Source organism: Phoca vitulina, unplaced genomic scaffold (genome assembly GCF_004348235.1).
Source record: "Phoca vitulina isolate PV1807 unplaced genomic scaffold, GSC_HSeal_1.0 scaffold111, whole genome shotgun sequence".
NCBI classification, from domain to species: Eukaryota; Metazoa; Chordata; class Mammalia; order Carnivora; family Phocidae; genus Phoca; species Phoca vitulina.
Window position 1 is genome coordinate 767,005 of NW_022589814.1, and position 26,904 is coordinate 793,908.

Genomic DNA, 26,904 nt, shown 5'->3' on the forward strand with positions numbered 1-26,904 from the left:
GTCTGCTGCTTGTATTTTAATTTTAGTTATGGTATCTTTTAGCATGTAGATTTCAGTTTTTGCGTAGTTACCTTTATCAATTTTTTTAATATTTTGTTTTGTGAAAGAAGATTCATATATTTTTACCAAAAACCTGTATAGATGTTAAAATTTTATCTCTTTCTCTGGAATTAAGTTTTATGAATTATGGGAGGTAAGAATCTAACTTAATTTTTTTCCATATGGTTAGTCATTTGCCCCAACACCATTTATTCACTAGTTCATCATTATCCCCCTGGTTTGAAATTCTTCTTTTGTCATAAACTAAATTCCCATCTGTATGTGTTTTTCTACTCTGTTCCCAGCTCTGTCTTAATAGCTGTGTGACATTGGGCAAGCTCTCTGTGCTTCTCTGTTAGAATAGTACCTACTTCACAGGTTGTTGTGAGGATTAAATGAATTAATATACATAAAGCACTTAGGACATTGCCTAGCACGTGGTAAGTGCTGTGTGTTAGATATTATTAATATTTTTCTGTTCTCTAAAATTTGTCCATTTCTGTTAGGGTACCACATAGGTTAGTTACAATAGGCCTTGTATCTCGTAGGGCAAATCCCCTCTGCAGAACTTGCATTAGACCTAGGGAGGGCACAGATGTCCAGCAAGCCCATCATCTCTGAATGGAGCTGTGATTGGTCTTAGGGGCATGCCACGTTCTCCTGGCCACTCACCTTACCTTCAGCAGTCACATCAGCCTACAGCTAAAACATCTGCGCCTGGTCTAACTACTCCCCTCTGCTTCCTGCTTTGCCCAGCGACATGAGAAAGGCAGTTTAATAAGGAGATGCCAACCTACTTGTTCTTATTTTTCCAGACTTTCTAGGCCATTATTGTGTTTTTTCTATTCCAGATGGATTTTAGAATCAGCTTCTAAAATTCTATGGAAAATCCTTTTGGGATTTTTTTTTTTTATTATTAGGATTGCATGGCATTGGTAGATTTATGGAAACCATCATCTTTCATCAGAGGCCTTTCTGCTATAATAGGATGTATGTATTCTTGAAAAACTTCGTGTCCTGAAAACTTGTACACTAAAAATAATAGGGCTTACAAGAAAAAGAGGGCTAGGGGCACATGCCTCAAAATTTCTGTGGCTTTGAAGCCAAAACAGGATTATTATTAGGACTGCCATTATTTGGGTGTTTTGGGATTTGCTAACTGGCATTTGCCCTTAGCATCAGAATCAGTGGGTTCTTGGTAGCCTTAACCCCTGGGCTGAGGCTTCTTCTTTGCAGATGTAGGTTTTTGAGGGCATTTGCTTAAGATAGGTGTCTGCATCATCAAATTAAAATCTGATCCAGGGCCTAAGCTTCAGCAATCTTTTTGTCTTTTTAAACACAGGGCAAGTGTCTCCATAGTTTCCTGATGTGCTTTCTTAGCCATCCTCTTCTCCCATCAGAGCTTAATTTTGTAGAAAACAAAGGCACCATTTGCTCTTCCTCTAATGGGAGGCACTATTGTGGGATTTTTGGCTTTTGTCTATAGGTATTCATATATTGCTAAGGCTTTCTTGGTAATTGTGAGAAAATTCAGTGCAACTTCTGGATGGCTTTGATGTCATTCTGCTATTTACCTTTTGGGCATGACCAGTCACAAAACAGGCCACCTTGTCCTTCTGTCTTCAGTCATGGTCGGTCTCTCTATTCGGGTTTTCTTATATATGTCTTCTTCAGTTTATTTACTAGGTGTTTTTTAGTTTGGTTCCTATTGAAAGTGGCATATTTTTATCTATTACATTTTCCATTTGGCTGTTGCAAGTATGCAGGAAAAGAATTGATCTTTCCATTTTGATCCTGTATCAGACCGCCTTACTATACTCTTACTAGTTTTATTAATTTTTCAGTTAATTGTCTTGGGCTCTTGAGGGAGGTGATCTTTGTCCCCTCTCTTAGTCTGCTAGGGCTGCCATAATAAAATACCACAGACTGGATGGCTTAAACAACAGAAATTTATTTTCTCACAGTTTTGGAGGCTGGAAGTCCAAGATCAAAGTGCTGGCGGTATTGGGTTCCCCTGAGGCCTCTGCTTGGCTTGCAGATGACCACCCTCTTGCTGCTTCCTCATCTGATCTTCCCTTTGTGAACACGGGCCCCTGATGTCCTTGTGTATATCCTAATCTCTTCTTAAAGGACACAGTCAAGTTGTATTAGGGCCCACCCTATTGGCCTCATTTTAACTTAATTATCTCTCTGAAAGCCTTATCTCCAAGTACAGTCACATTCTGAAGTACTGGGGGTTAGGAACTCAACATTTGAATTTTGGAGGGGGTTGGGGAGACACAATTTAGCTCATAATATCCCTTTTCTTTCACGTATTCATACATCTAGATTTTTCTAGTTTTATTACAGTGTTGAGTAGTCACAGTGATAAGGGGGCATCCTTGTCTTATTTCTGACCTTAGAGGTAATGCTGCCAGTGTTTTCCCACTTAATACATAGGGCTCTGTAGATCTCTGGTAGGCTATGTTCATGAAATTCAGGGGAGTATCTATCTCTAGTTTTAGAGGTTTTTGGTTTTTTTTTAAAATCAGAAATGGAATTAGGTTTTAGCAAATGGTTTTTGGCATCTTTTGATTATAAATACATCGTTTTTCTCTGTTAATTGGTTAGTGGTGGTTTACAGTAAGAAATAGAATTACTGCTTTTGAGCTGACATTTCCTTCTTGGGATTGGCTGTACTTGATCATGGTATTTAACAATTTTGTTTAGTTCATTTGATTACTAATCGTCTTGTTTGTTTACTCTTAAGTTCTGGTTTTATTTTACTCCTTTCTCTTAATGTTCTTTGTACAACATCTCAGGTTGAAAGCTCTTTTCCTTTATTTTCAGTCTGTTTTCCCTTTTGATAAAGGGGTTTTTTTAATTTTATTTTTTAAATTAGCACGAAGTAAAATTGGCTTTGTTGGTATACACATGTTTAGATTCTTGTTACCACCACCAAAATGAGCATATAGAACCTCCTCAAACTCCCTTATGTTGTCCCTTAGTAGTCATGCCCTCCCTCTACCCCTAACACCTGGCAACCACTGAGCTCCTCTCCATGCCTGTGGTTTTTGCCTTTGCCAGGATGTCACATAAATGGAGTTGTACAGTGTGTAATATTTTCAGATTAGCCTCTGTTACTCAGCATAATGCTCTTAAGATTCATCCATGTTGTTGTGTTTCAATAGATTGTTCCTTTTTATTGCTATAGTCCATTGTATACCACAATTTCTTTATCCGTTCACTCACTGAAGGACATTTGGGTTGTTTCCAACTTTGGGTAATTATGAATTGAGCTGCTATGAACATGCACGTGCAGGCTTTAGGTAAATGCCTTAGAATGGGATTCCTGGACTGTATGGGCAGTGTATAAGAAATGGCCAAGGTGTTTCCCAGAGTGGTTGTGCCATTTTACGTTCCTTCCAGTAATGTGTGAGAGTTTCAGTTATTCCACAAGCTTGTCAGCACTTGGTGTTGTCATTGTATTTATTTTAGCCATCCTAATATGCATATAATGAATAGCTCATTTAGTGGCTTGTCTAATGGCTAATAATATATCTATTGGCCATTCATGCATACATCCTCTTTTTTGAGATGTCTTTAAATAGACACTTTGAATGACTTTTGCCTATTTTTTTTATTGAGGTATAATTAACATAGAGTATTATATTAGTTTCGGGTACACAATATAATGCTTCAACAGTTCTGTACATTACTCAGTGCTCATCAAGATAAGTGTACTTTTGGCCCCTGGGTGGCTCAGTCGGTTAAGTGTCTGCCTTTGGCTCAGGTCATGAGGATCGAGTCCTGCGTCAGGCTCCCTGCTCAGCTGGGAGCCTGCTTCTCCCTTTCCCTCTGCTGCTTCCCCTGCTTCTGCACTCTCTCCTTCTCTCTCTCTCTCTGTCAAATAAATAAAATCTTTTAAAAAAAGATAGGTGTACTCTTAATCCCCTTTATCTATTTCACCCATTCCCCCTAATCACCTCCCTTGGCAACCAGCAGTTTGTTCTCTGTATTTAATATTCTGGTTTTTTGTTTGCTTGTTCCTTTGTTTTGTTTCTTAAATGAGTAAAATCATATGTTATTTGTCTTTCTCTTACTGACTTATTTCGCTTAGCATTATACTCTATAGGTCCCTTTACATTGTTGTAAATGGCAGGATCTCATTCTTTTCTGTGGCTGAGTAATAGTCCATTGTGTGTGTGTGTATAGATATGATACATATATATATCTTGTATCTTCTTTATTCATTCATCTGTGGATGGACTTATCTGTAGATGAGTTGCTTCCATATCATGGCTATTATAAATAATGCTGCAATAAACATAGGAGTGCATATATCTTTTCAAATTGGTGTTTCATTTTCTTTGGGCAAATACCCAGTAGTGGAATTACTGGATCATGTGGTAATTCTTTTTAATTTTGAGGAACTTCCATACTGTTTTCCACAGTGGCCATCTTGCCACTTGCATTACCACGTACAGTACACCACAGTTCCCTTTCCTCTGCATCCTCGCCAACAGTTGTTATTTCTTGTCTTTGATTTCAGCCATTCTGACAGATGTAAGGCGATACCTCACTATAGTTTTGTTTTGCATTTCCATGATGATTAGTGATGTTGAGCATCTTTCGTGTGTCTGTTGGCCATTTATATGTCTTCTTTGGGAAAATGTCCTTTCAGGTCCTCTGTCCATTTTTAAATCAGATTATTTGGGGTTTTTTGGTGTTGAAATATATAAATTTTTAATATTTTTTGGATATTAACCGCTTATTGAATACATCATTTGTAGATATCTTCTCCCATTCCGTGGGTTGCCTTTTTGTTTTGTTGATGTCTGCAAAAGCTTTGTATTTTGGTGTAGTCCAAATAGTTTAATTTTGCTTTGGTTCCCCTTGCCTGAAGAGACTTATCTAGAAAAATGTTTCTACTTCCAATGTCAAGGAGATTACTGCCTACATATACTTCTAGGAGTTTTATGGTTTCAGGTCTCACATTTAGGTCCTTAATCTATTTTTAGTATATTTTTTGTATGGTCCAGTGAAGATGGTCCAGTTTCATTCTTTTGCATGTAGCTGTCCTGTTTTCCCATCACCATTTATTGAAGAGACTTTTCCCCCGTTGTATATTCTTGCCTCCTTTGTTGTGGATTAATGGACTGTATGAGTGTGGGCTTATTCCCGGGTTCTCTATTCTTTTTGATTGATCGATGTGTCTGTTTTTGTGCCCGCACCATACTGTTTTGATTACTGCAGCTTTGTAATATATTTTGAAATTCGGGATTGTGATACTTCCAGCTTTGCAGCTTTGTTCTTCTTTCTTAAGATTGCTTTGGCTATTCAGGGTCTTTTTTGGTTCCATGCAAATTTTAGGATTGTTCTAGTTCTGTGAGAAAATGTTGTTGGTATTTTGAAAGGGATTGAATTAAATCTGTAGATTGCTTTGGGTAGTATGGACACTAACATTATTTGTTCTCCCAATCCATGAGCATGGAATATCTTTCCATTTGTTTGTGTCATCTTCAATTTCTTTCATCATTGTTTTATAGTTTTTTAAAATACAGGTCTTTCACTTTATTAAGGTCATGCCTAGGTATTTTATTATTTTTGGTACAGTTGTAACTGGATTTGTTTTCTTAATTTCTCTTTCTGCTACTTAATTTTTAATATATAGAAATGCAGCAGGTTTCTGTGTGTGCAATTTTGTTTCCTGCAACTTTACTGAATTCATTTATCAGTTTTCCTAGATTTTTGGTGGTGTCTTTAGGGTTTTCTATTTGTAGTATTATGTCATCTGCAAATAATGAAACTTTTACTTTTTCCTTACCAATCTAGATACCCTTTTTTTTTTTTTAAGATACCCTTTATTTCTTTTTCTTGTGTGACTGCTATGGCTAGGACTTACAGTTCTGTGTTGAATAAAAGTGGTGAAAGTGGACATCCTTGTCTTGTTCCTGATCTTAGGGGGGAAAGCTCGCAGTTTTTCCTCATTGAGTATGATGTATGCTGTGGGTTTTTCATAGATGGCCTTTATTGTGTTGAGGTATATGTTCCTTCTAAACCTACTTTGTTGAGAATTTATATCATGAGTGGATGTTGTACTTTGTCAAATGCTTTTTCTACATCTATTAAAATGATCGTATAGTTTTATCTTATTGATGTGATGTATCATGTTGATTGATTTGTGAATATTGAACCACTCTTGCATCCTGGGAATAAATTCCACTGGAGCGTGGTGAATGATTTTTTTAATATATTGTTGGATTCAGTTTGCTACTATTTTGTTGAGGATTTTTGCATCTGTGTTCATCAGAGATACTGGCCTGGAGTTTTCTTTTTTTGGTGTCTTTATCTGGTTTTGGTATCAGGGTTATGGTGGCCTTGCAGAATGAATTTGGAAGCTTTCCTTCCTCTTCAATTTTTTTTTGAAATAATTCAAGAATAGGTGCGTATTAACACTTCTTTTTTTTTTTAAGATTTTATTTATTTATTTGACAGAGAGAGACACAGTGAGAGAGGGAACACAAGCAGGGGGAGTGAGAGAGGGAGAAGCAGGCTTCCCGCCAAGCAGGGAGTCCGATGCGGGGCTCCATCCCAGGACCCTGGTATCATGACCTGAGCCGAAGGCAGACGCTTAACGACTGAGCCACCCAGGTGCCCCAACACTTCTTTAAATGTTTGGTAGAATTCACTTGTGAAGCCATCTGGTCCTAGACTTGTTTGTTGGGAGTTTTTTGATTATTGATTCAATTTCATTGCTGGTAATCAGTCAGTTCAGATTTTCTATTTTTTCTTGTTTCAGTTATGGAAGGTTATATGTTTCTAGGAATTTATCCATTTTTTCCTGGGCTGTCCACTTTGTTGGCATATAATTTTTTGTAATATTCTCTTATAATCCTTTGTATTCCTCTGGTGAGGATTGTTATTTCTCCTCCTTCATTCTGATTTTGTTTGAGTTCTCTCTTTTTTCCTTGATGAATCTGGCTAAAGGTTTATCCATTTTGTTTATATTTTCCAAGAACCAGCTCTTTTTTTCATTTATCTGTTCTATTGTTTCTTTATTTCTGTTCTACTCTTTATTATGTCCTTCCTTCTATTTAGTTTGGCTTTGTTTGTTCTTCTTTTTCTAGCTCCTTTAGGTGTCAGGTTAGGGTGTTTATTGAGATTTTTCTTGTTTCTTTAAGTAGGCCTGTATTGCTGTAATCTTCCCTCTTAGAACAGCTTTTGCTGCATCCCAGTGATTTTGGACCATTATGTTTTCATCCTCATTTGTTTCCATGTATTTTTTAAATTCCTTTTTGATTTCTTGGTTGACCCAATCATTGTTTAGTAGCATGTTATTTAGCCTCCAATTATTTGTGCTCTTTCCAGAGTTATTCTTGTGGTTGATTTCTAGTTTCATACTGTTGTAGTTGGAAAAGATACATGGTATAGTTTCACGCTTTTTGAATTTATTGAGACTTGTTTCATGGCCTAACATGTGATCTGTTCTGGAGAAGGTTCCACGTGCACATAAAAAGGATGTGTATTCTGTTGTTTTTAGGTGGAATAGTCTGAATATATCTGTTAGGGCCATCTGGTCCAATGTGTCATTCAAAGCTGTTGTTTCCTTGTTGATTTTTTTGTCTGGATGATCCTTTCACTGATGTAAGTGGGGTGTTAAAGTCCCTGACTATTATATTACTGTCTCTTCCTTTGTCTGTTAATGGTTACTTTATGTATTTAGGTGCTCCCATGTTGGGTGCCTAAATATTTACAGTTGTTCTATCCTCTTGTTGTATTGTTCCCTTTATCATTAGGTGGTGTCCTCCTTTGTCTCTTGTTGCGGTCTTAGTTTTAAAGTCTATTTTGTTTGATATCAGTATTGTTACCCAGCTTTCTTTTTGCTTCTGTTTGCGTGGTAAATGTTTTTCCATCCTTTCACTTTCAGTCTGCATATGTCTGATGCGAGTCTCCTGTAGACAGCATATAGATAGGTCTTACTCTTTTATCCATTCCACCACCCTGTGTCATTTGATTGGAGCGTTTAGTCTGTTTACATTTAAAGTAATTATTGCTAGGTATGTACTTACTGCCATTTTGTTATTTTTCCATTGTTTTTATACTTCTTTGCTCTCTTCCCTTGTAGTTTAATTGCATTCTTTCATGATATGCTTGGATTCCTTTCCCTTTATTTTTTGTGTATGTATTACAGATTTTTGATTTGTGGTTACCATTAGGTTCATAATAACATCTTACGCGTATAGCAGTCTATATTAAGTTGATGGTCACTTAAGTTTGAACCCGTTTTAAAGCATTACATTTTTACCACTCCCCATGTTTTATGTATACAATGTCATACTTTACATCCTTTTATTTTGTGAATCCCTTGACTGATTTTTTTAGATATAATTGATTTTACTGTTTTTGTTTTTGTGCTTTAACCTCCATACTGGTTTGATAAGTGATTCATGTACTACTTTTATTATGTGTTCGCATTTTACCTGTGAAAATTTTCCCCATCATTTGCTTACTCATGATTATGGCCTTCTCTTTCCACTCGAAGAATTCCCTTTAACATTTCTTGCAGGGCTTGTTTATTGGTGATGAACTCCTTTAACCTTTGTTTGGCTGGGAAACTTTTTTTTAAAAGAGAGGGAGTAAAGGGAGGGACAGAGGGAGAGGAAGAGGAGAATCTTAAGCAGGCTCCATGCGCAGTATGGAGCCTGATGCAGGGCTCAGTCTCACAACCCTGAGATCATGACCTGAGCTGAAATCAAGAGTCAGACGCTTAACCGACTGAACCACCCAGACACCCCTGGCTGGGAAACTCTTTATCTGTCTTTCTATTGTGAATGATATCCTTGGTGTGTAGAGTATTCTTGGTTGCAAGTTTTTTCCTTTCAGCACTTTGCATGTATCATGCCACTCTCTTCTGGCCTGACAAGTTTCTGCTGAAAAACATCAGCTGATAACCTTATGGGGTTTCTCTTGTATGTAACTGTTTTATTTTCTCTTGCTGCTTTTAAAATTCTCTTTATCACCACTTTTTGCCATTTTAATTACCATGTGTCTTGGAATGGACCTCCTTGGGTTAATTTTTTTTTCCCCTTGGGTTAATTTTGTTGGGTGCTCTCTGTGCCTATGGGATCAGGATATCTGTTTCCTACCCCAGATTAGGGAAGTTTTCAGCTATTCCTTCAAATAAATTCTCTGCCCCCTTCTCTCTCTTTTCTTCTTCTGCAATCCCTGTAATGTGAATGTTATCACACTTGATTGATGTCACAGAGTTCCTTAATCTATTCTCATTTTTTTCTTTTTGCTGTTCAGCTTGGTTGCTTTCCATTATCTTGTCTTCCAGATTGCTGATCCATTCTCCTGCCTCCTCTAATCTACAATTGATTCCTTCTAGTATATTTTTATTTCAGTTATTGAGTTCTTCATGTCTCACTGGTTCTTTTTTATATTTTCTGTCATGTTTGTTGAAGGTCTCACTGAGATCCTCCACTCTTTTCTCAAGTCCAGTGAGTATTTTTATGACCATTACTTTGAATTTTCTATCAGGCATATTACTTATCTTCATTTCGTTTAGCTCTGTTGCTGTGGTTTTGTCCTGTTCTTTCATCTGATACATATTCCTCTGTCTCCTCATTTTATCTGACTTTGTTTCTGTGTATTAGGAAATTAGGCTACATCTCCTGATCTTGAAAGTAGTGGCCTTATGAAGAAGAGGTGTTGTAGTGCCCTATAGCACAATGCCCCCTGTTCACCAGAACCAGGCAATTTAGGGGTGTCTCCTATGTGGGTGCATGTGCCCTACTGTTGTAGCTGCTCTGTGTTTGCCTTCAGTCCAGTTGGTTGCAGTGGCCCTCTCTGCCTACTTTGGGCACACAGGGCAGGGTTTGGTCCCTGTGCTGTTAAAGGGCCTGTCTGGGGTTGCCATGAGCTTGTAGTTGGGTGGTATCAGTAGTTAGACACTTGCCTGCCCTCAGCCCATCTGCTGGGGCTGTAGTCACATTGACCTGCAGGGCAATCTCCCTATGTAGTACTCTGGAAGGCTTTCATTGGTTGGTGGGGCTGACAGACCAGATGCCTGCTCCCAGTCCAGGACTGATGGGCAGAGCACTATCTCTGTGCTGCCAGTTATAAGGTTTGGGTGCTGGAACTGAGGGCGTTCTGGTGTGTGTGGTTATCTTCCCTTCTCCCCAGGGTGGTAGTCACTTTGGAGTGGCACTCTTCCCTGCTGGGGTTGCTTGCAGGGTGTGTTGGGACAGGAGGAGTAGCTTTGGAGGGAGCCCTGCCTCCTGAGTTGGATGGGCTGATTGGCAGGAGAGCATGGGGGTAGGGCCCATGATGCTAGCAAGATAGGTGGACAATGTTTGCACTGGTTCCCGCCAAGTGGCCTATCTAGGCTGGGGATGGGGGAAGAGAAATGGTGCCCACCAACAGTTTTGTTCTTGGAGAGGTCTCCTAAAAATCCCTGCCCCTCCAGCACAAGTTCTGTGATTAGTAAATAAATCTTCAGTATAAAAGCACCCCAGGTGCTTTTCAGACTGCTGCTTCTATGCTTTATATTGGCTGGGTTGTTACACGGGCCCCTAAGGGGCTGGGACACAGTTCCCTGTTGCCCCCCAGCTCTCCAGGATCTAAGCCCTCTCTAGGATCTAAGCCTGTTGATTTTTAAAGCACCCAGAGGTAAACCCTGCTGACTGTAAAAACTCTCAAAGTGAAGCCCCACTTGTTTTCAAAACCAAATGTTATGGAAAATTTGTCTTCCACAGTCTTCCTCTGAGCCTGGGGTGCCTGGAGTGGGGTCTCATCCTCTCACTTCTTTGTGCTTGTAGTGTCCCTTCTGTTTATGGTTAGTCTTGTTTCCATCCCTCCTACCCTTTTTGATGTGGCCTTCTGTCTATAATTAACTGTGTAATATCTGTTCTGCCAGTCTTTGTGTCATTTTCAGGGTCAGTTGCACGGATGTGGCTGTTTATCTTGGTGTGTCTCTGGAACAAAGTGAGCTCAGGATCCTCCTATTCCTCCATCTTCCAACTTTGCCTGTTTTTTAATTGGGTTTTTTTTTCTTAAATGTTGAGCTTTGAAAGTTCTTTATATAGTCTGAGTTCAAGTCTCTTGTCAGATACAGGATATTTTCTCCTAGTCTGAGCTTCTCTCATTCTTAACACCTCCTTTCTTAAAACAAGCACTTTCATTTTCTAGAAAGTCCAGTGTATCAGTTTTATCTTTTAATGATTATGCTTTTTGTGTCTCATTTAACAATTCTTTATGTAAACTCAGGTCATACCAGTTTTTGCCTCTCATCTAAAAATTTTACGGTTTTAGGTTTTACATTTCTAACCATGATCTATTTTGACTAAAGTTTTACATAAAGTATGTTTAGGTTGAGGTTCACCCTTTTTTTGGTGTATGGATGTCCAGTTGTTCCAAGACCATTTGTTGAAAAGACTTTTTTTTCCCCATTGACTTACATTTGCATCTTTGTAAAAAATCAAATGGCCATATTTGTGTGGCTCTGTTTCTGGATTATTTTTTTTTTATTGATGTATAGATCTATCTCTTTGCCAATACCTCACTGTCTTGATTACTGTAGCTTTACAGCAATTCTTAAGATCAAGTGGTCTGAATTCTTCAATTTTGCCTTTCCATGTAAATTTTAGAATTGGTTTGTCTGAATCCACAAAAATTTCTACTGGGATTTTGATTGGAAATGTGTTTAAATGTATACATCAATCTGGGGAGAATTGGCATCTTTATTTTTTTATTGAGGTAAAATTCACAAAACATGTAGTTTAACTATTTTAAAGTGTACAACTCAGTGGCATTTAGTGCATTTTCCAAGACATTTTTTTCACCCCAGGAAAAACTCTCCATATCCATTAAGTGATTGTTACCCATGCCGCCCCCTCCTCTTGTCCTCTGGTAACCACTAATCTGCTCTGTGTCTGTATGGGCTTGCCCATTATAGATATTTCATATAAAAGTAATCATGTAATATGTGACCTTTTGTGTCTGCCTTCTTTTCTTTAGCATAATGTTTTCAAGGTTCATCTAAGTTGTAGCATATATAAGTATGTTGATCCTTTTTATGGATGAATAGTTATTTCATTGTATGGATATGCCACAATTTATTTATCTGTTCATCTGCTGATGGGCATTTGGGTTATTTCCATCTTTTGGCCATTATGAATAATGCTGCTACAGACATTTGCGTCTGTTTCTGTGTGGACATATGTTTTCATTTGTCCTGGGCATACACCTAGGAGTAGAATTGCTGGATTGTATGGTAATTCTATGTTTAACTCTTTGAGAAATCATCAGACTGTTTCTACAATGACTGCAAGACAGTTGGCATCTTAGATATCAAGTCTTCTATGTATATGGTATTCCCTCTGTATTTAGTCTTTTTAAAATATCTTTCATCAGTGTTTTATAGATTTTAATACAGATCCTGCACATGTTTTGTTAGATTTATCCCAAAGTTCTGTATTTTTTGGAGATACAAATGGTACCTTTTTTAACTTTTGGTTTCTAATTGTTTAATGATAGGATACATAAATGTGATTGATTTTGTGTTTTGACCTTGTATCCTGCAACCTTGGTATATTCACTTATTCTAGGAGTTTTTAAAAATATATTCTTGGGATTTTTTGTATAGATAATCATGCCATGTGCAAATATGGACAATTTTATTCATTTCATTCTAATCTGTAAGTCTTTTATTTCTTCTTGCCTTTTTGTTCTGGCTAGGACTTCCAGCACAACGTGGTGACAGTGAGCACCCTTACCTGTTTCCAATCTAAGGAGGAAAGCATTCAGTTTTTTCACTATTACAGTGTTAGCTGTAGGTTATCAGGTTAAGGAAGTTCACTTTTTTTTTTTAAAGGGTTACTTTATTGTTTATATTTTCCCCATGCCTTTAGTGTTTTTTTGTTTTTTTTTTAATTTCGGGGCTCGATCCCAGAACCCTGGGATCATGACCCGAGCCAAAGGCAGACACCTAATGATTTAGCCACCCAGGCACTTCTATTCCTGTTTTGCTGAGAGTTTGTTTATGAGTGGGTGTTGAATTTTGCCCAGTGTTTTTATTCCATCAATGGATATGATCACATGGTTTTTCTTCTTTTGTCTGTTAATATGGTAGGTTACATTGATTTTCAAATATTGAACCAGACTTAAAATTACAGTATAGACCTTACTTGATCATGGTATATTATTCTCTTTATATATAACTGGATTTGATTTGCTAGAATTTCACTGAGGATTTTTGTGTCTATGTTTATGATGGATATTGGTCCGTAATTTTCTTTTCTTTTACTCTCTGACTTTAATTTTGGTATCAGGGCAGTACTGGCCTCAAAGAATAAGCTGGGAAATATTCCCTTCTCTTCTATTTTGTAGAAGCAGTTGGGTAGAATTAGCGATTCTTTTCATTTTTGAATGTTTAGTAGAATATGTGAGTGAAACCACCTGGGCCTAGAGATTTCTTTTTCAGGTTTTAACTATGGTTTTTATTTTCCTTAGTAGGTTTGGGTTATTCAGGTTATCTGTTTCTCCTTGGGTGAGTTTTGATAGTTTGTGTCATTCGGAGAATTGATCCATTTCAGCTAAGTTGTAGAATTTATGGGTGCAGAGTTGTTTGTAGTATCCTCCTATTATCCTTTTAATGTCTATGAGGTCTTTAGCATCTCTCTCTTTTTATTCTTGATATTAGTAATTTGTGTCTTGTCTTTTTTTCTTGGTCCTTCTTGCTGGCATTTTATCAATTTAATGGATCTTTTCAAAGGACCTGCTTTTGGTTTTATTTAATATTTACTACCATTTGTTTTATTACTCAGGGTTTAGTCTATGTTGATAATTTTGCATTGTGAACTTGAGAAGAATGTGTATTCTACTAATGCGGGGTTGAGTGTTCTATAAATTTCAATTAGATCAAGTTGATTGATGGTTATGTCTTCTTGTCATTATGTTATTATGTTATTTCCTATCAGGTAATTTTCCTTGGTGTAAAGTTACTTTGTCTGATGATACAGTCAATCCAGCTTTCTTTAATTAATGTTGGTATGGTGTATCTTTTTCTATCCTCATTTATTTATTTGTTCATTTATTCGTTCATTCATTCATTTATATTTACCATGACCCAGAACTCCGTCTGTATCATTTATCTTTGTTTCCCAAGTGATATTCAATTCACAGTCACACAGAATTAAGAGAAAAAAAGCTTGAATCTGTTCTCTCTGCTATTCACTGAAATAATTTAGAATAAGATGAGGCCTCATTTCTCTCAACTAATCCAAGAGGAAACTGGTATTCACTGTTTGAAAAAAAAGAAAGGAAAATAAACTTCTAAGACTGAACTGACCCATTCATTGTAGGTCAGGAAACATCTATACACCTCACTTATCAGCAGGAAAATGCAAATGGATACAACCACATAATTACTTAGTATAATTTAGAATTCTTACTTCAGTGCTTGCAGGGATGTGGCGGGACCAAACTGGTGCAGTCTGGTGACAGGAACATTAATCGTGAAATCTCACTGTGGAACATGTAGCCCAGACAGTGTCTCCCACAAATCCATCAGGAGACCAGTTTGCCAATATTCCTGTAGGGGGCCTTAATGCCCATCCCTTGGGGAAAGGAGAAGTCAAGGGTGATAAATGTTAGCACAGTCAGAAATAATGAGCTAGATTTACACACAGAAACAGCTAGATTTACACTCAGATGTAGCATTGAATAAGAAACTAAGAAACAATGACATTTTGACAAATTAAAAATGCACACAACACTAGATATTTTTCAGGAGAAATTTAAGTGACTGTTATCCTTTTATTTTTAACCTATCTGTATGATTCATTTAATGTGAGTTTTTTGTAGCCAGCATTTAGTTGAATTTTGTGGTTTAAAAAAAAAATCCTTATTGACAATCTATTTTAGACCATTTACATTTAATGTAACTAATGATATGTTCAGGTAAAGGCTTACCATTTTATTATGTCATTTATATTTGTTTCCTCTGCTTTTTGTTTCTCTCTTTCTCATTTCTCCACCTCATTTGGATTGTTTGGATGAATTTTAGTATTTGATTTACATTTATCAATTGAGTTAAAATTTTACTATTTTTCTTTGTATAACACCAGTTTTTTTTTTTTAGATGTTTTTAAAGATTTTATTTATTTGAGATAGAGCGCACAAGCAGGGGGGAGGGGCGGAGGGAGAGGCAGACTCCCTGCTGAGCAGGGAGCCCGATGCAGGACTCGATCCCAGGACCCTGAGATCATGACCTGAGCCGAAGGCAGATGTGTAACCGACTGAGCCACACATGCGCCCCTGTATAACACCAGTTTTTAAAGAGACTGTCCTGGGGCGCCTGGGTGGCTCAGTCGTTAAGCATCTGCCTTCGGCTCAGGTCATGATCCCAGAGTCCTGGGATCGAGCCCCGCATCAGGCTCCCTGCTCTGCGGGAAGCCTGCTTCTCCCTCTCCCACTCCCCCTGCTTGTGTTCCCTCTCTCGCTGTCTCTCTCTCTGTCAAATAAATAAATAAAATCTTTAAAAAATAAAAATAAAAAAAAATAAAGAGACTGTCCTGTCCCCATAGGATGATCTTGGCACCCTTGTCAAAAATCAGTTGACTTTGAGTGCCTGGGTAGCTCATTTGGTTAAGCATCCTATTCTTGATTTCAGCTCAGGTCATGATGTCAGGATCGTGAGATCAAGCCCTGCATTGGGCTCCATCTGGGCTTGGAGCCTGCTTAAGATTCTCACTCTCTCTCTCCCTCTGCCCTTCCCCCCCCGCCATGCTCACACATGCTCTCTTTCTCTTGCTCTCTTTCTCTAAAAAAAAAATATCAATTGCCTATAGATGTAGGTTTTTTTTTTTTCTAGACTCTCAATTCTGTTCCATTGATCTATATGTTTATCCTTATGCCAGTACTAAAAATGTACAGATCACTGTAGTTTTGTAGTAAGTTTTAAAATTGGGAAATGAAATCCTCCAACTTTGTTCTTTTTCAAGATGGTTTTTGCTATTCTGGGTCCCATTTTGGGATGAGCTTTTCCATTTCTGCAAAAAAATGCCATTGGTATTTTGATAGGAATTGCATTGAATTTGTAGAATGCTTTGGGTATTATTGCCATCTTAACACTATTAAGACATCCAATCAATGAACATAGACTGGTTTTCCATTTATTTAGGGTTTCAATTTCAGTAATGTTTTGTGGTTTTCAGTATTTAAGTCTCATACCGTCTTGGTTAAAATTTATTCTTAATTGCTTTATTCTTCTTGATGCTATTGTAAATGGAGTTGTTTTCTTAATATTCTTTACAGATTGTTATTTGCTAGTGTATAGAAATACAACTGATATATTTTTAAAGATTTTATTTATTTATTTGTCAGAGAGAGAAGCAGGCTCCCTGCTGAGCCAGGAGCCCGATGTGGGACTTGATCCCAGGACCCTGGGATCATGACCTGAGCTGAAGGCAGATGCTTAACCAACTGAGCCACCCAGGCGCCCCTAGTCTTTCACTTTTAAGTGTGATGTTAGCTGTGGGTTTTCATAAATGCCTGTTACTGTATTGAAGAAGTGCCCTTTTCTAGTTTTCTGAATGTTTTTATCTCGAATGGGTGATGGGTTTTGTCATTCTTTACCTGCATCAACTGAGATGATCATGTGTTTTCCTTCATTTTATTAGTGTGTGTAGTATATTGACTTTCCTTTATTAGGAAAAGGAAATACATTTTTGTCATTAAACCTCAAATGAATTTAATTTTTTCTTTCATATAATTTTGAAAAATATTCCTCTTTTCTTTACTTTTCTTTCAGTTTTATTGAGAAATAATTGACATAAAGCATTGTATAAGTTTAAAGTATATGGAATAATGACGTGACTTACATATATTGTAAAATAGTTACGACAGTATGTTTAGTTAACATCCATGGTGTCATATAGTTACAAAAAAAGAAAAAGAAAGGTATTTTTTCCCTGTGATGAGAACTTTTAGGATCTATTCTCTTAGCAACTTTCAAATAAACCAGACAGTTGTATTAACTATAGTTGTCATGTTGTACACTGATCCTTATAACTGGAAGTTTGTACCTTTTGACCACCTTCATTTAATTCCCCCCACTGTCCAATCTCTGCCTCTGGTAACTACAAATCTGATCTCTTTTTCTATGAATTTGGATTTTTTTCTTTTAGATTCCACATGTAAGCAAGATCATACAGTATTTGCCTGTCTCTGACTTACTTCACTTTGCATAATACCCTCAAGGTCTGTCCAGGTTGTTTCAAATGGTAGGATTTCCTTCTTTTTGTGGCTGACTAGTATTCCATTACACATATACCACACTTTCTTTATCCATCATGCATTGATAGATTGAATTTGTTGATTAATTTTCTTACTTTGAACCACTCTTGCATTCCTGGGATAAATTCCTCTTGGTCATGGGGTATAATCCTTTTAATAGGCTGCTGAATTTTCTAGCATTTGATTGAGGATTTTTGCATCAATACTCATAAAGCATATTGTTTGTAGTTTTCTTTTCCTGTAGTATCTTTTTCTGGCCTCATAGTATGAGTTTAGAATGTGTTCCCTCCTCTTCTATTTCTTGGATAAATTTGATAAGGATTCCTGTTAATTTTTCTTTAAGTGCTTGGTAGAAATCACCAGTGAAGCCATTTAGTCCTGCACTTTTCTTTGTTGGAAGCTTTTTGACTACTGATTGAATCTCTGTACTTGTAGGTTAGTTGAAATTTTCCATTTCTTTTTAAGTTAGTTTAAGTGATTTGTGTGCTTCTAGGAATTTGTCCATTTCATATAGTTTATCTAATTTGTTGGCATACAATTGTTCATAATATTCTCTTACAGTTCTTTTTATTTCTGGAAGGTCTGCAGTTATGTCCCCACTTTTATTTCTCATTTTAGGTGTTTGTGTCTTCTCCTTTTTTTTTTTTGGTCACTCTAGTTAAATACATGCCTATGTTGTTGATCTTTTTTTCAAAGGACCAACTTTTGGTGTCACTGATTCTCTCTATTGTTTTTTATTCTCTATTTAATTTACCTGTGCTCAAATCTTTATTATTTCCTTCCTTCTGTTAGCTTTGGATTTAGTTTAGTTAATCCATTTACATTTAAAGTGATTACCAGTAGGGAATGACTTATTTCTATTTTGCTATTTGTTTTCCATGTATTGTATCATTTTGTTCCTCATTTCCTTGTAACTGCTTTCTTTTGTGTTTAATTGATTTTTTTGTAGTGTACTGATTTGATTCACTCCTCATTTTTTAAATGTTTTTTAGTTTTTTTTCCATAAAGTAAGCCCTGGAGATTATAATTAATATCCTAACTATATAACTTTATAAGTTTAGTTTGAATCAGTACCATTTCACTTCCATAGCATACAAAGACTTCGTTCGTATACAGTTGTCTTACCGCATCTGTTATTTTTGTCACAACTTAAACCTTTATATATTGTGTTTCTATTGACACAGATTTATAGTTATTATTGTATGCATTGGAATTCTAAATCATATAGCAAACAAAAAGAGGAGTCAGAAACCACAAATACAACAATATGGGCTTTTATATATACCTCTGTACTTAACTTCTGCTGGTGGTTTTTGTTTCTTCATGTAACTTTGAGTTACTCTCTAACATCCTTTCATTTCAGCCTGACAGACTCTATTCAGTATTTCTTAAAGGTCAGGTTTACTAATGACAAGCTCTCTTAGATTTTGTCTACTTGAGAATGTCTTAATTTGCCTTCATTTTTGAAGGATAGTTTTACCCAATATATTATTCTTGGTTGACAGTGTTTTATTTCAGTGTTTTAAATAGATCACCTAACTGCCCGCTGGTCTCCATTGTTTTTGATTAGAAATTGATTGTTAATCTTATTGTGGATTCTCTTGAGATGACAAATTGCTTGTGTCTTGGTACTTTCAAAATTCTCTCCTTGTTTTTATCTATTGACTGTTTGAATATAATGTAGCTCATTGTGGATCTCTGAGTTTATCCTACTTGGAATTCATTGAGTTTCATAGATGTTTATCTTCATATATTTCGTAAAGTTTGGGAAGTTTTTGTCTGTTATACCTTCATATAGTCTTTCTGCCTCTTTTTTCTCTGTCCTCTCCTTCTGGGACGCCCATATGAATACGTTGGTAAGCCTGATAGCATCCCACAGGCCCCTTTGCCTCTGTTCATTTTTTCTTCTTTCTTTGTGCTCATCAGACTGAATAATTTTAATTGTGCTTTCTTCACATTCACTGATTATTTCTTCTGTCTGCTCAAAATCTTAACTATTGAATCCCTGTAGTGAATTTTTCACCACCACATTGTACTTTTCAGCTCCAGAATTTCTATTTGGTTCCTTTTTATATTTTCTTTCTCCTTATTGATATTCTATTTTTTGTTGAAACAGGGCTCTCTTTGATCGTATAGGGCAGTTGATTTAAAGTCCTTTGTATAGTAAGTCCAATGTCAGCTTCCTCATGGACGGTTTTTATCAATTTCTTTTTTTCTGTAAGTAGGACATACTTTCTTGTTTCTTTGCATGCCTCATAAGTTTTTCTGAAGCTGGGACATTTTGAATATTATATAATGTGGTAACTCTGGAAGTCCTATTTTCCTCTCCCCAGAGTTTGCTGTTGTTGCTTACTGTGAGCTACAAGTTATCTGTTTATTTAGTGACTTTTCAAAGGATTTTTGTAGACTGTGTCCTTTTGTGTGTGGTCACTGAAGTATCCATTCTGTAGCCTCAGTGGTCAACTGAGATTTCTTGACAGAAATTTACTTAAATACCAAACTGAGCAGAATTTGTTGTTGTTGTTGTTAAGCCGTCCCCTTGTTGTAAGTTTTTGATTGTATTCCAGAGTCCCCAAAATGTTTATTCTTACAGTTTTTGCTAGCTCAACGGTTGCTACAGTGGAGGGACAAATACTTGGAGCTCCTAACTCCATTTGGGGGGCATCACTCCTTCTACCTTTATATTTTTAATATGCATATTTTAACTTGTATTTTTTTAAATGTCTAGACTTACTTATTATCTACATCTTAACCTCTCTTGAATAAGACATGAACCTTAGAATGGAATTTCTTTTTGCATGTTACTTTATGCTTATTATCTCTCAATCATCACAACTTTTCAAAGCAGGTGGTATTATTTCAGTTTTACGGGTGAAGATAGTGAGACCTAGAGAAGTTTTCCTAAGTTACAAAGATAGTGAGTCAGTCCAGGATTTCAAAGTCATATCTGATCCCTAGACTCAAGATTTTTCTACCATACCATACTTCTTTCCTTGAGATGGAAAACCCTTTCAGACCCAACAAAATAACATTGACAGCCACTGGGGCTATTAGGGATGGGATCTTTCTCAAACAACTGTTACCAGCAGTCATTTCTTTTGAGGGACAATCGGTGGCCCCTCTTTTTTTTTTTTTTTTAAAGATTCTTTAATAAAGGCAGGGGTTTTACCTCTTTGCCCAAGAAAAGAAGGCCTGAAAAATGAACTCATTTTCCTATAAAGAGGTCCTACTAGAAGGAAGCATGAGACTGGATTCCTCTGATGAAGCAGAATTCTAGAGAAATTTGAGGCTGGTCATTAGGAGGAGTAGGATCACTAGGAAGAAGTTTCACTCTCACTTTGCTTCTCTTTTAGGTTTAGAAACAGTAGCAACAGAGTTTGACTTCATCAGTAGGATCTATCTACATCATTGTCCCATTAAATTCTACACGTGTTGCCTGTGGATTGTGAGGAGAGTGTGATAAAACTGGATGTTTGTGTGTATGTGTATAGAATGAGATACTTGTGTATGTGTGTTTTGCCGTTCAGATCATTCAGTTTCAGTAATCTTGTTGCCAGTTCAGCCCAAGTGGTCTTTTTGTTCCCTTTGTGTGAATAATGTGTATAGCATTTCTTTTTCCATTTCAGCCAACATTTATTGAGTACCTACTCTGCATTGTGTTAGGCTCCCTTATTTTGAAATCAAATAATACTTATCCCTGCCCTCACAGTAAATTGGGGGTGACATATTTGCTTTTCAACTCTCAAATACTATATAACAAATAACTCCAGTAGAGGTACACCCAGGATACTCTGCAGAGTTGAAACATCTGAATCAGATTAGGAGAACAAGAAAGGCTTCTTAGGAAGTGAATCTAGAGCTGAATTTTGCAGGGTCAGTAAAGTAACTCATGAGGTTACTCACTAAATGGATGTTGAATGAGTGAATCAGAATTAGGTGATGCTTGAAGAAGGATATTTGCAGCAAAGGTACAAAAGTAGAAAGACATGAAGAGTATGTGGCACATTCAGGGATTCCTGCATTTGAGTCTGGATTAAGTAAAGGGTCTACTGGTAGGGGAGTGGGAGGAGCTGAGGTGTAAGTATCATTCTGTCTTCACCCTTCTGGATGAAATCTCAGTTTACCCTGCTTTTCCCTCTCACTGCAGTTTACCCTTCCCTGGAGTCTGATGATGATGACCCTGCTTTGAAATCTCGACCCAAGAAAAAGAAGAATTCAGATGATGCTCCATGGAGTCCTAAAGGTGATCCAGTATTCTGTCCTTAAACTCTGTAGGTATGGTTTGGGGAAAATAGGCTGGGATAGTTGGGATATTTAACATAAGAAGACATGATGCAGTCACTCATTTGTTTACTCAGCAAACATTTGTTGAGTACCACCTGTGTGCTAGGGTACCGTGTTAGGTGCTAGAGTGAAAATGATCGTGATAAGACACATTTCATGCACTCAGCTCAGCAAAGTCAGAGGTAATGGAGCATGTTGCTTCTGATGTTATATGGCTTGAGATGAAAAGAAGACCTTGAGTGGATTCCAGCCAGCAGTCTGAGGCTTCTGAGAACATTCTGCTACCATCATCCCAGACCTTTAGTAATATGTTGTCAAATGAAGGAAATTCTGCTGACTGTTGAACTCTACAAGGCCCAAGACTCCTTAGATTGTCACCTGTACTGGCTGAGAGGCCAGTTCTGAGGAAGGAAGAAAGAATGATCATTGAGTTGAACATGGAATTTAGAGGGTATAAAAGAATTTTATTCATCTCACTGGTTGGGTGGTTTCAAGTTGGAGGGTGTGTCAGTTAGCTTTTGCTGCTTACCAAATGACCCCAAACTTAGTGGCTTAGAACAATGACAGCCGATCATTTCTCATGATTCTGTAGGTTGGCTAAGCTATTGTTCTAGTCTTGACTGGCTTGGCCCCAGGCTGGGTGGTCTAAAAAGATCTTCTTCAGGAGTCTAGACCTAATTTGGGGTGGCTAGTGCCTCTCTCCATGTGGACTCTCCTGGTCCACCAGGAAGCCAGCACAAGCACTTTTTCACAAGAAAGCAGAAGCATGTCCATTAGCAAGAGAGGGAAAGCCCCAGTTTGTAAGCACTTTTCAAGCCTCTGCCTGTGTCTTGTTTTCCGTTGTCCCACTGGCCAAAGCAAGTTACATGGTCAAGCCTCAATTCCAGGGGTGGAGATATAGATTACATCTCTTGAGACAGGGAGCTGCAGAATCCTCGTCTGCATGCAGGGAGATGTGGGCAAGTTGAAAGCCATTACTGCAACAGTCTGCCACAGACGGTGCTCGCACCTCAGTACCCATGGTTCCCTAGGAAATCCCCTGCTGGCTCCACCCATCCTTATCTGGCCTTTCTGCTATTTGCTTGGGGTTGGGGGAATGGGGTGGTAGGGTAATCCTAGAAGTGCTGTCTTAGTGAGTCAGTCAGCAAATGTTACTATTTTCTGATTGTATTTTTCCCTATAGTTTCTGGCTGATTAGCACAGTAGGAAAGTTGGAAAATACAGAAAATAGAAGAACATGTAAGGAAGAAACCACCCATGATTCTGCTACCCAGAGGCAGCCCCTGTATTAATGTTTTGACGTGTTACCTTCAAATCTGTTTTTCCTATGTATTTCTTTTTATGGTTGAAATTACACTGTGTATACAATCCTGTATCTTGCTTTAAATTTTTTTTGACTTTTAAATTAATGTGTATATGATAGCAAATCATATAGCACAGAGGAGTTTAGGATGAAATACAGTGGTCTTCACCTCTGCTTTCCTCACCTCCAGTCCCATGCCTGAAAGACAACCTTCTAGTTTTCTTTTTTTCTGGTCATTACCTCCAAAACTCAAGCTAATAGGGTTTATACCACTATTTCTTGATGTATAAACTTAGCCTCTGTTTCTTTTCCTCTCAGCTTCTGTCAGTCTCTCTTGATTACCCACTTTCTAAGATACAGACATTAGTACACTGTTCTTCTTCTGACCTTCTGTGAATCCGTACATTTTCCTTTACATTGTCAAGGTTGTTAGCATTTACATTGCCTTGTGATTAATACTCTATATTAACTAGGGGTTGACTGTAAAAGTTGAAAACCAATTCATAAACCTGGCCTTTTAAATATTGCTTCATAAGAATGTCCTTATGCCATTGTTTATAAATATTTTAATAGCCACAAAATATTCTATCCCATGGATATGCCTTTTTTACCTAACTTCTTTAATGTGAGGCATTTAGCCTATTGCCTAGTTCACATTTGGGGTGAACATATTTATATGTGTTGGTGTCTCTGATTATTTACTCAGGATGGATCCCTATTAAACTCCAAAAGGACAAAACTTACATGTGGGTATATAGTAAAATCTTTCCCTCTCACCCCTGTTCCACAGCCTTCACTTCCCAACTAGAATCCTCCACTGGAGGGTTGCTATAAGCCTTTAGTTAATTTCCAGAGTTCTGAAAAAGTTTATTCTGACATTTTTTACCAGTTTTTTCATTGTTTTAATTCAGGAGTGTTTGGAGGTCCTTAACTTTGCCATTTTTGCTGTTGTCATCCATCGTAACATACTAAATAGTTCAGTATGCATGTCTATGAAAATGACATTTTCTTCTATAACCATAGTACCATTTTATGACACCTAAGTAAAGTAACATTTATTTTCTCATATCATTTAGTACCAAATCCTTATTCAAATTTCCCCCCCAATTGTACCAAAAATATCTTATAATTTGCTTATTCAAACCAGGTTCTATTCAAGGACTAAATTGAATTTAAATTAAAAAAATTTTTTTAAAAAGACATTTTGTGGGGCACATTTTGTGGGGTTTTGATTTGTATTTCCCTGATGATGAGTGATGTTGAGCACCTTTTCATGTGTTTGTTAGCCATCTGGATGTCTTCCTTGGAAAAGTGTCTATACATGTCTTCTGACCACTTATTAACTGGATTATTTGTTTTTTGGGTGTTGAGTTGGTAAGGTCTTTGTAAATTTTGGATACTAACCTTTTATCCGATATGTCATTTGCAAAGATCTTCTTGCATTTTGTCAGTTGCCTTTTAGTTTTGTCAATTGTTTCCTTCATTGTCCAGAAGCTTTTTATCTTGATGAAGTCTCAATACATCATTTTTGCTTTTGTTTCCCTTGCCTCTGGAGACGTGTCTACTGAGAAGTTGTTGCAGCTGAGGTCAAAGAGGTTGTTGCCTGCGTTCTCCTCTAAGATTTAGATGGTTTCCTGTCTCACATTTAGGTCTTTCATCCATTTTGAATTTATTTTTGTGTATGGTGTAAGAAAGGGGTCCAGTTTCATTCTTCACATTCTTTTTTCCACTGGATATTCTTTCCTGCTTTGTCAAAAATTACTTGGCCATACAGTTGTGGGTCCATTTCTGGGTTCTTTGTTCTGTTCCATTCATCGATGTGTCTGTTTTTGTGCCAGTAGCATGCTGTATTGATGATTACAGCTTTGTAATACAGCTTGAAGTCTGGAATTGTGATGCTTCCCACTTTGTTTTTCAATATTCCTTTGGCTTTTCAGGGTCTTTTCCTGTTCCATACAAATTTTAGAATTGTTTGTTCCAGCTCTGTGAAAAATGCTGGTGTGTTATTATGATAGGGATTGCATTGAATGTGTAGATTGCTTTGGGTAGTATAGACATTTTAACAATATTTGTCCTTCCAATCCAAGAATATGGAATGTTTTTCCATTTCTTTGTATCTTCTTCAGTTTCTTTCATAAGTGTTCTATAGTTTTCAGCATACAGATCTTTTACCTCTTCGGTTAGGTTTAGTCCTAGGTACATTATGATTTTTGGTGCGATTGTAAATGGATCAATTCCTTGATTTCTCTTTCTCTTGTTTCATTATTGATGTATAGAAATGCAACAGATTTCTGTATGGTGATTTTATATCCTGTGACTTTGCTGAATTCTTGTATCAGTTCATAATTTTTTGGTGGAGTCTTTCAGGTTTTCTACAAAGAGTATCATGTCATCTGTGAAGAGTGAAAGTTTTACTTCTTCCTTGCTAATTTGGATGTGTTTTATTTCTTTTTGTTGTCTGATTGCTGAGGCTAGGGCTTCTAGTACTGTGTTGAACAACAGTGGTAAGAGTGGACATCCCTGGCATGTTCCTGACCTTAGGGGAAAAGCTCTCAGTTTTTCCCCATTGAGGATGATACTAGCTGTGGCCCTTTCGTGTATGGACTTTACAGTGTTGAGGTGTGTTCCTTCTATCCCTACTTTGTTGAGGGTTTTTATCAAGAAAGGATGCTGTGTTTTGTCAAATGCTTTTTCTGCATCTATGGAGAGGATCATATGGTTTTTATCCTTTATTTTATTAATGTGGTATACCACATTGATTTGTGAATATTGAACCACCCCTATGCAGCCCAGGAATAAATCCCACTTGATCATGGTGAATACACCTTTTAATGGACTGTTGGATTCCATTAGCTAGTATTTTGTTGAGAATTTTTGCATCCATGTTCATCAGGGATATTAGTCTGTAATTCTCTTCTTTAGTGGGGTCTTTGGTCTTCGAATCAAGGTAATGCTGGCTTTGTAGAATGAGTTTGGAAGTTTTCCTTTCATTTCTATTTTTTGGAACAGTTTCAGAAGAATAGGTATTAAGTCTTCTTTAAATGTTTGGTAGAATTCCTCTGGGAAGCTATCCGGCCCTGGACTCTTGTTTTTTGGGAGATTTTTGATTACGGATTCAATTTCTTTGCTGATTATGGGTCTGTTCGGCTTCTGTATTTCTTCCTGTTTCTCTTTTGGTAGTTTATATGTTTCTAGGAATGTATCCATTTCTTCCAGATGGCCCTATTTGTTGGCATATAATATTCTCTTATAATTGTTTATATTTATTTGGTGTTAGTTGTGATCTCTCCTCTTTCATTTGTGATTTTATGTATTTGGGTCCTTTCTCTTTTTGATAAGTCTGGCTAGGGGTTTATCAGTTTTGTTAATTTTTTCAAAGAACCAGATCCTAGTTTTGTTGATCTGTTCTACTGTTCTTTTTTATTTCTATATCACTTATTTCTGCTCTGATTTTAATTATTTCCCTTCTGCTGGCTTTAGGCTTTATTTGCTGTTCTTTTTCCAGTTCTTTAGGTGTAAGTTTAGGTTGTGTATTTGAGACTTTTCTTGCTTCTTGAGGTAGGACTGTATAGCCATGTACTTCCCTCTTAATACTGCCTTTGCTGCATCCCAAAGGTTTTGGACTGTCATGATTTCATTTCCATTTGCTCCCATGTATTTTTTAATTTCTTCTTTAATTTCCTGGTTAACCCATTCATACTTCAGTATGATGTTCTTTAACTTCCATGTGTTTGTGTTCTTTCCAAATTTTTTCTTGTGGTTGTCTTCAAGTTTCATAGTATTGTGGTCTGAAATATGCATGGTATTATCTCAATCTTTTTGTACTGGTTGAGGGGTGATTTGTGAGCCAACGTGTGATCTATTCTGGAGAATGTTCAATGTGCACTCGAGAAGAATGTGTATTCTGCTGCTTTAAGATGAAATGCTCTGAATGTATCTGTTAAGTCCATCTGGTCCAGCCTGTCTCTCAAAGCCATTGTTTCCTTGTTGATCTTCTG

The 26,904-nt window shown here is 37.1% G+C and overlaps 1 protein-coding gene across 4 annotated transcripts in view; it reads left to right on the plus strand.

The window, feature by feature from the left end:
• Positions 1–26,904, plus strand: part of PHF8 (PHD finger protein 8) — a 91,516-nt gene that overhangs the window by 52,542 nt on the left and 12,070 nt on the right. For all 4 annotated transcript variants that reach the window (XM_032398187.1, XM_032398186.1, XM_032398188.1 and 1 more), the window contains one exon: positions 21,467–21,562. In XM_032398187.1, coding sequence (XP_032254078.1) covers positions 21,467–21,562 — 96 coding nt within the window. The remainder of the gene's footprint in view (positions 1–21,466; positions 21,563–26,904) is intronic.